Here is a 13,005-nt window from a genome sequence, read left to right as displayed (position 1 = left end):
GTATTATTGTATAATAAACATGGCTGGACAGAGCAAGCACAGATAACAAATAGACAGACAGAATAGGGATATAGAAAACAAACCTTGGGTAACCTTTCACACGATTTTCTCATTCGAGAAGGACAAATAGACATTGCAATATTATGACAACACATTTCTCATTTTCCATTGCATATTGAAGGATTGACTTGACATATCAGACTTGGTTGTTCTCAGGCCGTTACGTCCAGATTGGGATTCGGGCCGGGCACAGAATACACATCCTGGGTTTGCAGGGCTGTTGTAGAGTCGTTTTGACGTATGACTAGCGTCACACTAAAAGCCTGACTACTGCAGGAAACGTGTCGGACTTTAGTATAGCACTAACCACGCGTTAGAACGACTCTGCAGAAGGCCCCATAACTCTTGAACCATCCGACCGATCTCGGTTCAGGCCTGGGATAGTTATTTCACTTTGAGGGTGCAACGATTAAAGGGAGATGTTTAGAAATGATCGAAAATGACAGTAGTGTCGAATCCATAGTTTTCTGGGTCGCTGAGATGTAAACACAGTTCCGATGCAGTTTAAATCCAAATTCAGCTCTATGTCCAAAATGAAATGTATTCTCCCCGTGTGAAGAATGGGTATTATGGTACTCAATACTCTTCTAGCTTGGATTTGTACTTTTTTTTTTTTTTTTTTTTTAAGAAATTTTCGTTCAATTTACTGTGTGGATCCAGCTATTTGTAAAATTTACAGGACAAATATTCTAATAGACCAATGTGTAAATACTCGAAATATGTTGTATTTTTTTTTACCTGAGATGCGCATCTACTTACAAATACATTACTGAAAATATATCGTATTAAGCACGAATTCGCTCAAAGCAACTAATCACAGTATAGAAAGTGACAAGTATGTGAAGTCAGTGCGCTAACTCATGACACGAACCATAGGTGTTCCGAAGAGCTATGGGATCAGCATATTTGTGAAATTTACGTTAATAATTTGTTACATTTTGGAACACATGTGCAAACAATATAATATTGGGCTATTACCAGAACGTCCTCAGTAACGTACAAATACATAACCCAACCGGGTGTGTTCAGGTGTCGATTGAGCAAGCACAAACAGGCTGTCACTCGTTTCTTGTTGGTTGCCGACAATGTGTATGACTTCCCTATCCCATGCAGATGCATTCTGTTTCTGAGGAAACATTGAATCTTTCTTCAAGTTCATCACACGTTAGACGCCTGTCCTCAATGTCTGCTTTCAGGGCTTCGTCCTCCAAAAGACGTGGTCGTCCATTGCGAGATTCATTCGAATGGCTCTCATCTCCCGAACGGAATTTCTGGAACAATGCCCGGCGGTGCGTTCGTTCACAGCATTCTTCCCAAATCCCCTGGTGTAAGCGGCGACTTAATGCGGCAGGTAATTGGGCAACTAAGTTCATACAACAAACAAGCTCCTTCGATACTGCCCATTTCTCTTTGACATTGGACAAGGTATGACTGCTGTATTGCTGAAGGTCGATGGACAGACTACTCCCATCGCTTGGCAGACACGTCCGTCATTTTGTTTCATCTCGGCGAACTCATGATTAATGGGACGTCAAAAACTTTCTTTTTTTTTTTTGCTTACCTTGTATATTTATGTGTTTAAGTTTTTTGTCTCCCGAGGTGAAGGGGTAAGTGATAGAAAACTGAGAGAACCCACGTATACGGTATTCATATATTCATTCGTGTTTCGATGTAAAGGGTTATCTTTGATTATTTAACAAACTGTCCACAGAAAACACTATACGATATAAAACAAGGGAGAGAAACTAATTTATCATCATTAGGTCTTACTTCTACATAGGTTGCCGAACTATTCCTACTTTCCTTTTTTACATCAAAGAAATTCTGGGACATTCAAGAAGCTAGGGCCACTTCCTTAATTTTATGGCATGAAACAAGATAGTATTATACCTGAAAGAGATTCAAGGTAACAACAGAAACAATATAAGAACTACAGTAATGACTTTTTGTGTGTCCAAACAATTGGAAATTCTCTTTCCTTCCTACCCATCCACTTACACGTAATATTAGTTGTTTCAATCCACAATGGATGCTATCCGCGAGATGTACACTTATGTCCAAAGTTATTGTCGCATGTCTATAAATGTTTTTGTTGGAATATAATTTGATAAAGAATTCACTCGGTATTTTTTATAATGTTAGTACATGTATAATCGGCAAAGACATGTATGTGGCAAATTTCATGCTAAAAGAGCAGTAAGAAAGACAATAAAACAAAATTTTCTTGTCTACTTAGCAACATTTTACTCATTCTAATTTTCGTATTTATAATTCTTTTCCTATGAAATTTACCACAAATATATATTTCCCGATTATACACACAGTATCAGTATTAAAAGTACCCTGCAAAATCATTATCAAATTGTATTCTTACAAAAAGACATAGATATGCGACAATAATTTTGGACATGAGTGTACATTTACAATTCAGTGACAAGAGAGAAATTTACTTCAAAGTCACAATTTTCTGGATTTCTTGATCTAACACTACTTCTATATTTGACATTGACCGCTTCGTTCTGATCATCACGGCTTTTATCTTTCTAACATTTTTATTTTATCCCATATTCCTCACAGCCCTTTAAGTTTTCTAGTATCTTACTGATTTTCTTTTTCGACTCTGCAATAAGTGCCATATCATCTACAAACTGATACATCTAATCATTCTACCTCTACAGAAATACTGTCTTCATTATGTAGGTTTTTTTTTCACTCTCTCTTCTAGATAGATATTAAATAATCTACTCGAGAGAGAGCAACCCTTTCGAACTTCTCTTCCAACTGCACTCTCCCCTGTTATTCCTCCCTTACTCTAGCACTTACTTGTTGGTTCATGTGTGTGTTTCTTATGAGTCTTCGATCCTTCCATTCCAACTCACCTTCTTTAGAACTTCTAACTACAATTCACACCGACAAAAAAATTTTCAAGATCAAGAAATAACATATACATCTCTTTGTTTCTCTAAACCTTTCAGCGATCACCCTTAATAATCCAATTGCATCTCTTGTGCTCTTACCTCTCCTGAAGTCGAACTGTTCAACTTTCTCCTTTGTTCTTCCATACAACTTTCTGTTCAGAATTCGGAAGCCGAATTTTTGCTACGTGAAATATGAGACTAATAGTTCTACAATCCTCATCTCTCTCTCTCGATTCGATTTCTTAGCCATCAGTATCATGATCGTTTTCAGGAAGTCTTTTGTCCACTCTCCTGTTTCATATATTTCATTGCAAAGTAGGAACACTTCTTTCTTGACCTTGTCTCCCATATTTTTAATGAATTCGATTGGTATATTATCTATCTCGGTTGCCTTTCCATTTCAAACCTCGGATATAACTTTTTCAAACTCACCTCGAAGAATACTAAATCCTTTATCATCCTCGAGTACTTCATTTTCTGCCTCAACATCCAGCCCACACTGACTATTCCTATTTACATATAAGTCCTCAATATCTTCTTTCTGTCTTCCTAAGACTTCACTTCCCTCGCTATCTTCCCATTCTTATTTTCTACCGCCATTCTAATACCCCTTTTTACCTTCGAAGTTCCATAGATTTCACCTCCTTGTACATTTCCTCATACTTCCCAGCTCTTTCTAATTCTTCTATGTCCTCGCATTTTCTTTTGTAGAACTCTTCCCTTGCTTTGTCTATTTCCCTTCCTAACTCGTTGTTTAACGTCTTGTAAATCTTTCTGCCCTCTTCTGTATCAACCTGTTTCCACGTCTTCCTTTCCCTCATTTTCTGCAACATCTGTTCTGTAGCCCATGGTTTCTTACCCGTGTTGTTCGCGGTAACCTAGTACTTCTGCAGCCTGCTGTATGCAACGTTTAATATGCTCCCATCGTCTGTTATTACCCGCACCTATCCTTTCCTCCTTTGAGTATTTTTCTTCGAATTTTTCTAATGAATGAATGAGAAAAAAAAAAAAAAAAACTCGTTTTTCAATTTTTCAGTAAAGATCTTGTTGCCTACTTTTCTTCTGCTTATATTTTTCAGCTGATTACCCACTTCGACCAGCACAAGATTATGATAAGAGAAAATGTCGGCCCCGCGAAAGGTTTTCGCGTTTTTCAAGTTATTCCCATATATGTTCTGAACCATAACAGTCTTATCTGATATCTTCCGCCGTCTATTAGGGATTTCCACGCATATCTTCTTTGCTGATTAAACCAAGTGTTCCCAATTACTAGTGAGTTCTGTCTACAGAAACTGGCCGATTCCTCTCCCTTTTCATTTCTTTCGCCCAAACCATATTTGCCTACGACACTACCTTCCTGTTTTTCTCCCACAACTGCATTGAAATCTCCCATTACAATTGCACATGCGCACCTCTTTTCCCCATTTATAATTTCTATTTTCTCATAATCTTCCACTACTTCTTCACTTGTATGCGAGGTCGTCGGTGTGAATGTATCACCACAAAAAATGAACGTAATCGGCCTACCCAGTTTCCCATAGCCGCCCAATGCCAGGGCTGGAGGGCTTAGGGGGGATATAGCCCAGGGCCTCCACTCTGACCAAAATCTCAACTGGTTATCTATTATTTAAAAAAAAAAAAAAAAAAAAAAAAAAACAATAATAAAATAAAATATGGCCAAAAGTATGAAACATTCCGTTAACTTCCCTACTGTACTTTCAGATAAATATATTAGGTGAAGTCAGCAGGGGCCACGTGTTTTTGTAGCCCCGAGTCTCCAGATGGGTTAATCCAGCCCTGCCCAATGCTTTCATTTTTATATTATAAAGTATAAGTTTATATAAAAACAAGTTTACTTTCTTACTGTAAATACTTATATGAGTAGAGCTTCCTGTATTTGGAATACAACATACCATTAGTACCCAACAATAATTATACACTAACGTACTATCTCGGCATTTTGAATATACTTAAAAATATATATCACAATCTGAGCTCTCTCTCTGATTATCTACGACCAACAAACTTCTATTTCTACGGCATCTAAAATGTTATTTACATTGGAAGGTTAACACCTCTTGGTGCTTCTCGAGCTTCCTTATTTCTAAAGGTACTAATCATTCTTACAGTCTCTTTATCATTAACTTTTTGAATCTGCATTGGTTTTTTGGGGTATTATTCATATCGTAATATCCCGCGTATGGCTCTGCTTACAATCACCAAGTGTTTGTATTTCTAAATAACACTACGTGCGTCCTACTACAAACCACTACAGTGGAAGACGACAGGGACACTAGCAATACCACTAGTCATGTGACGAAGGATTCCGCCACATTGGAGCAGCTATAAAAAACAGGACGACTTCCACATCTAATATAAGTCTTTCGCTGCTCAACTCCACTCTCTCTCAGCTTGCTTGGAGCTTTGAGAGGTACCTAGCTCAAGCCTTTTAGCTTGCTTGGAGCATTGTGGCATTTCTAATCTGAGCCACTTAGCTTGCATGGAGCTTTGTGCCTTTCTAATCTCTCTCTAGTTGTGTGGAGCACTGAGAATCCTAAATCCACCCCACTTAGTTTGCGTGGAATTCTGTGGCGATCTTCCCCTACGCTGCCAGGGCCTTGCGTCATCTAGTTATTCTAGTTATTAGAAAAAAATTATACTTTTTATGGTGATACAGTGTCATACTGTTTATAACAGGAAATTTTATAATATAATTGGTAGTGGAAAAAAAATGATTCCCGTGTGTATAATTTGCTTTACCTACCTCCATTAAGCACAACTTTACAATATCTTCTGTAAGCGCCTGTATTGCTTGTTAACATTGCTCGAATAGGAACACACCAAGGATTTTCGCGAAACCTGATTGTATTTTCCATGACTTCTGTGAAACAAGGCAATTTCCCTGACTTTCCATGCTCTTTCCTGACTTTCAATATCAATATGAGCCCTGGATATCCGAACTGCACTTTTCGGCATGTCAATGATATGAAACATCTAAATCCACTGAAATTTCCAATTCAGTTTCTTTCACGATTATACTTTTTTCTCTCCTATCATCGCTCAAAGAAAAAAAGGTTGGTAACAAAATAAATTAAGACCATTTTTCTACAGTTTCATTACAATAAATCAAAAGTAATGGAAGAAAATAGAACATACATTCATTTTATATATAATATATATATATATGTAATGTCATAATTGATACGACATAAATATACACATTTATACAACATATTTTTTTTTTTTATACTTAAGAGACTGAATTACTGCATTTATAAATAAATGCAAATAATATAATAATTATACAAAATAGTTATAAACTTCAATTAAGACAACTCAACTGACTAACAGGAATTAATTGCACTTGCATACATTACATAATAAAGTGAAAACCACTTTTCGTTTTTTAATTAATGGGTCATTTTCTACGTACGCTATCCAAGAAGGAAATACTGCATATATTTTATAAATTCATGATCTAAATTTTTTACACATTCTCTCTCTTCACTAACACTTCTTTCAAATGACTTAATTAAAACCAATTAATTATAATTTTTAATTACAAACAAGGAACTTATTTTAGTCAAATTTTCCGCTCATCTATTTGTTTATATGTATATATTTTCTTTAGAAACTCACTATGGAGTTAGTATTTCACATCAAATACACACTGAACATTTTTTTTTTCTTTCTTTAAATTCCAGTTCTGTATTTAAACTAATCAACACTATTTAGTTGTAAATAAAACTTTCTTTTTTTAAAAAATCACTTAGTGACACAAGAAAAAATACGACAATAGCTATATTTCTTTTATAAAAAGAAAAAAATATTTATCTACATATCGGTAACTACGTTCATCAGTGTGGGGGGGGGGGGTTCCAGTCGCATATGTATATATACACAATTGTATTTCTTTAACAAAACATCTATTTGATAAAAAGTTTTTTTTTAATAGTACGAAATAGGAATTAGGAGAATTAGTATAGTCTCGTCAAGTGTTGCTGTAACAACTAACCCTAATTCAAGTATACTTTATACAAAAGTATCATAGAAAAAACAAGAAGTGTACGTATCTTCACTATACGTAGCCATATGCTGTACGATATCATGTAACATCACAAATACATGATTGGAAATATGATTTTACAGAACAGTGCGAAACGATGGTGGTTATGGTATTCCGAAAAATATTATCTGCTGCAGGAACATTTTGTTTAACACGGCGCCTGCATAATCTGTAACTTAATGCAGTCAAACACAGCTAACTTCGACTCTTTCATACTTTTCTATCAATTAACTTCCCATCCAACACGGTCAAATTATGTCGGCTTTTGGAGACGAACTTCATAATGGCGGAAGTGGACACTTGCGGCGTATGTCTACAATCGAGTCTCGTCAGATTAGTACATCTGCGAAGATGTTCTAAACTGCCTTCTGTTACTAAGCGACAACCGGAAATATCCAGAACCTGTAGTGTGTCCACGGTCGGTGCACCGGACATAGCCAGCTGTGCAATCCCAGCGTCCGTCACTTTATAGCAGGAGCTGATGTTTAACTTCACCAGATTTTTCAAGAACTGTGTGATGTACCGAAGAGCCACATCAGAGATATCGCATCCGGCCAATCGCAACTCTCGTAAATTTTTCAGCCGGGATTTACTATCCACTAAGCCTGGTTGAGAATCGGAAGGTGGCGACAAGATTTCGCGCAGACTAGAATCGTTGAGTCCTTCTACAAAACTTAAATCTAGAACTATCAACATGGGACAATTACAAGTTCTCATTGCACTAACATTCGTCCACGAGCATCCTTGCAACGACAGTTCCCGCAGTTGTGGTAGCCTTGCGATCACCCACCCCAACTGCTTCTTTCCGATGTTAGTCCAATCCAAGACAAGCTTCTCTGGCTGTCGTCGAACGATACCTGTCAAGTGATTGACAGTGATTTTTCGATGCGATAGATCGATTCGTTTCCACAGACAAGGATCAATCGACCATCGATTCCACGCACGACACACTAACATACACCGGCACAAATCACTAACACTAAGATACTTGAATACATGGATCATGATCGCCTTTTCCAACGGATATATTGTTGGTCCTATCCGTTCCGTTCGTTTTGACAGTCTGCTGTTCATTTTCAGCCTGTCGTCGGGGTCGTCCAAAAGGGGAGCTGGTCGCACTACATAGCTAGGCTTTTTCAACGGCTTCGTCGAGTTTCCTGATAACTGATACGCCAATTGTGTCCGAAATGGGATTTTACCCGAACCACGACTCGAAGCTCCGTTCCTCCTGAAACTAGAACTGTTACTGTCGCCATTGTTGTTTAAGGCATCGTTGCCACTTGTATGGTGGAGACTGTGGCCCATATTAGAGTTCCCATTCTCGCCGCCAGGGTGACAGCGCACATATCCGACGCTTTTGGAAGCGCTCGCTAGTCCATGAACAGCTTCGCGTTGACCGTTGAATCCGCTTGATGCCTCGCCTTCTGATGCTTCCTGCTTTGGTAAAGGAGATTTAGTCTCTTTACGCACAGACTCGAAGCCGGGACCTGGAGTTGGAGGTCGGTCATCAAGAGCAGTGCGTTTACGTTTCCCTGGTGGTGTACCTTCTCTGTCCCATGGTGAGCGCTGGAAAAACAGAAAAATTGTACAGATATAGTAAAGAACACGTATATTCCATTCCATACATAATCAAATTTGATTATAATTCAGATTCATTCGGAATTCTTTTTTGAAGGGAAGATGATTAGGTACAATAAATTAATAGGTAAACTTTAAGACAACCACACAATTTAATATACAAGTTCTTTCCAACAATATATACCTAGTCTTCCTACAGGTATTTACAATCACCTATCAAGTGTACAACACTATTTTCATTATTTACACCATTAGACTGTTCCTTTAACTCCTATTTTTTTCGTCGAAACAAATTCACTAAAAATAGAGTAAATGAGATCTTAAATTACTTGTATTTCTACATTAATATCGGTTTTGTGCAACACTGAGATCTTTTTACATCGTGTAAATCTTTAAAATGATCTGAAAGATTTAATATATTTTATTTATAGTGGACAGCAAAAGTAACTAAACACTTACCAGGGAAGGGCCCAAATAGGGCACTCGAGTTGCCGAACGATATGTATCAGATATGAAAGAGAGTGTGAATCTATGTTCATATTGAAATATATAGCGGCTGAGGGCAACATGGAAAAGCAAGAGAGCCGAAAGAAATATGGCCGACCGTATGGCCCAGCAACAAAGAAAGCTAAAGAATCACTTGTTCCGCGCGTGAATGGCCACAGAAATGAGGATAAATGATTAGATTCATTTAGCAGATACATAAAATTTGCTATTTAGTAGATACATAAAATCTGCTATATGTAATTAACTTCATGGTCACCATACTGAAAGTGGCCATCTTGAATTTGGATTCACAGTATATAAGAGAAAGTGGGTCATGTGGCATATGAAATTTTACCAGGAATGCATTGGTGTTAACTATTCAGTAGTAACTGTTGTGAGTGAAGTAACATGCAAGAAGGACGCATACAGACTGTGTGATATAGACTCACTAGTATCACACAAAAGCTAGAGCTTGGAGAACTCTGGTTTGTATACAGACCAAAGGAAAAGTGTGTTGACATGCAGAATAGTTGTAAGTAAGGGAAAGATAGTCATTGACGACAGAGAAAGAAGAGACCAAGATAAGTCCGTGCCACCTACTGTGTGTCCAGTTTGCAGACAAAAAATACGCGAGAAAGATCATTAGTTAGTATCTGCGTTATCAGTGAAGTAGTGAAGTAAGATAGAGTGGTTGGTAGGAAGGTAAATGTGCCCTTGGTCGGTGAGCCACTGTTGACGAAGTGCTAGAAAATGACAAGGTATATTCTAATTCATCATATGGAAAAGTTATTTCTTCTTGTGGGCATTAATATGAATCTCAATGTAGTTGTGTCATTATTAGTGCGTGAATTTGGGACGTGCAACAATAATCCCTGTGAAGAAGATCTGAAATGTAGTTATTAGTGAATATACAGTGGTCGAACAATATCAAACTTTAGAGATACATGATAGCCTGGCAGGTGAGAACAGCTCTTGTGTTTTCATCACACTCTCATAGATCCTGTTCACATCAACTGTACTTCATAGATTCCTATGTACCTTTACGAATATATATATTTCTTATGTAATGATATTTATTATTTTCTTTTAGAACCACGTCATAATTGTACCTGTAATCCGCAGCTCTCATTTGTGTCTGGTGTTTTAACGTCAAAAAAACTATCCATCTTTTACACTGCAATATTACCAGCTCTTTGCACGTGCAAATGCTCTTTGTAATCTTTTTCTAAATGTGCATCATTTGCCAATACTATTCGGACAGATTACTCCGCAGTTTATTCAAATATCTCCTCACGATTTTCTTGCATGATACTTCTCAACTCACAATGAAGTTACTACAAAATCGTTAATACCAATGAATGCCTGGTAAAATTTCAGTGCTATTTCATATGCCACATGACCCACTTTCTCTTTTACATTGTGAATCTGAATTCAAGATGGCCACTGAATATGGCAGCCAGGATGTTAATTACAGATATAGAAGATCTTATCATGCATCTACCATTAAACACTTGACCTTAATTTCTGTAGCCATTCACAGTAGAACGTGTGATTCCTTAGCTTTCTGTGTTGCTGGCCCTACGGTCGGCCATATTTCTTCCGGCTCTCCTGCTTTTCCATGTTGCCCTAAGCCGCTATAAATTTGCATATGTACATAGTTTTCACACCCTCTTTCATGTCTGATACATGTTGTTCGGCAACTCGAGTGCACCATTCAGACCCTTCTCTGGTTAGATAAAACACCGATGATTATTATTATTAGTATTGTTATGGAAATGAAATGAACTTTCGTTTTATGTCCCACGGTTATATCCTTCTAGGCTAAACTAGACGGATAATTAAAGAAAGTAAACAATTATAAAATAAATTAGTGGGATGAGTGTGCGGGATAACTCTGAGAAAATCCACGGACACGATATTGCTCACCACACAGACACATTCACAAACACGACACACACGGCCTGGGACCGAACCAGGAACCTTTGCACCAGAGGTAAGCATTCTTCTACTGAAGTACTGTGCCCACATTTTAAGTTGTTAACTTCTGGTTTACAGTAACTTCACTGCATACATATCATATGGCATCCATTAAGTACGAGGGAGGATCAGAAACTAAGATTACAAGGCTCATATTTCTGGAATTTCATCTGTTACAGAAGAATGTGCGGTAAGTGTAATACATGGAGTTGGCAACTTTGCAGAGTTTCTGCCACTCACTACCATGGCACTAGTTGCAGGTAAACAAATGGCGACTCGTTTTAGAATACTAGTCTCGCGAAGAAGTCCGCTTAGTCATTCGATTTCTGTGGGCGAAACATGTAACCGCGGCTGAAATTCACCGGCAGCTGGTAGAGGTTGATGGAGAGACTGTAGTATTTTGTCAGCATGTCGCAGAAATGGTATCAAAAGTTTGCGGCTGGTAGAGAAGATGTCGCCCACGAGGAACGCAGTTGCCAACCACCACGCTATTGAAGCAGTTTCACTGAGACATCATAGACTACCCTCTCTACAGCCCGAACCTCGCTCCAAGTAACATTCACCTGTTCCCGCCCTTCAAAGAGCATCTAGCAGGCCGTCGCTTCGCTTCAGACGAGGAAGTGAAACACTTCGTGACAACATGACTGAACACGCCAGGACTGAAGTTGTACCAAGAGGAAATATCCAAACTCATCCCACGATGCGACAAAGTGCCTCAACCGGTATCAAGATTATGTCGAAAAATAATCTAATGTATGTACTATCTGCTGGCTGTATTGGTTGTATGAAATAATATATACACGTTTTACTGTATAGTTATGTAATACTGTATATATTATGAAGAATGTAACCTTACTTTCTGGTCATTCCTCGTAGAATAGATTTGTTTCTGTAAATTTTCAACAATAACTTGGACAGTTACCAAGAATTCCAGGGATCTACTGAGTTTCATTTTCAATATTTCAGTATATTCAGTATAACTATCAGCAAAATTCCTGTACCTAATACAATGATTTTTTAAAAGTTCTTTGGGAATAATCACATTCTTGATTTCAGGTTTGTAATTGTTTTACCATCAAAAGAATACTTTATTTTTAACAAATTTAGTTAACCTTTATTTTTTTTTAATACAACATTTATTTTTTAACATTTTTAAAGGGTCTCCCAACTCCCCTCACAGCCCTTTACTCCACCCATTGCTTTAACTGTTTAATTACAAAACGTATACAACTCTTGCTTTGGAAAAATTTACAATCTCAATGAATAGAATATTGTTTCTAAGACTATTAAAACAAATTTAAAAAGTATTGTTGACAAATTACCAGTTTCATGATTTTTCCAGTATGTGGATCAAACTTCCAGTATTTCCAGTATCCAAATTAAATTCTAGTATAATTCAAGTATTTCCAGTATCAGTAGACACCCTGAATTCTCAATATTTATGAATCGTCTGTGCTATGTATGTGAACCCAAGTCAATATTTCGCATTATCTCACAATTTAAAAATTTTCTTCTATCTCACCTCGCTGTGCATCGAGTTCACGTCCCGTTGGTCCTCCTGTTTTATTTCTAGTTTTAGCCTCTTCTCCGGATGTTCTCCACTCTCGTCGTCCCTCCCATGTTTATGCTTCTCTCGAGATACGATTGGTGTCGTCGGTCGACCGAACCCATCACTTGTTACATCACTATCAACCTGTGAGTGAAAGGAGACAATTGGTTATCAATTACTCATTTGTAAATGTCAATTACAATAGAGTCAATTCATTCTTACCAGATATGCTAAGGAACAGTACATATTATTAATTTGTAATGTTAATTACAATAGATTGAATTAACTCTTACTAGATATGTTAAGAAACGAAGTTCCCGTTCATTTGGCAAGAACAAATTCATCGACTTTTCCAGTTTTTCCAGATTACG

The 13,005-nt window shown here is 37.4% G+C and overlaps 1 protein-coding gene across 3 annotated transcripts in view; it reads right to left on the bottom strand.

Annotated features, from left to right (window-relative positions):
• Positions 1-6,135: 6,135 nt before the first annotated feature.
• Positions 6,136-13,005, bottom strand: part of Kdm2 (Lysine demethylase 2) — a 173,645-nt gene continuing 166,775 nt past the window's right edge. For all 3 annotated transcript variants that reach the window (XM_081768252.1, XM_081768251.1, XM_081768253.1), the window contains 2 exons: positions 12,608-12,778; positions 6,136-8,610 (listed from right to left, as the gene is read on the bottom strand). In XM_081768252.1, the coding sequence (XP_081624378.1) occupies positions 7,255-8,610; positions 12,608-12,778 (1,527 nt within the window). In that variant the 3' untranslated portion in view covers positions 6,136-7,254. The remainder of the gene's footprint in view (positions 8,611-12,607; positions 12,779-13,005) is intronic.

This window comes from Thermobia domestica, chromosome 8, assembly GCF_964235325.1.
Source record: "Thermobia domestica chromosome 8, izTheDome1.hap1.1, whole genome shotgun sequence".
Lineage (NCBI taxonomy): Eukaryota > Metazoa > Arthropoda > Insecta > Zygentoma > Lepismatidae > Thermobia > Thermobia domestica.
This window is presented reverse-complemented; position numbering and strand designations above follow the sequence as displayed.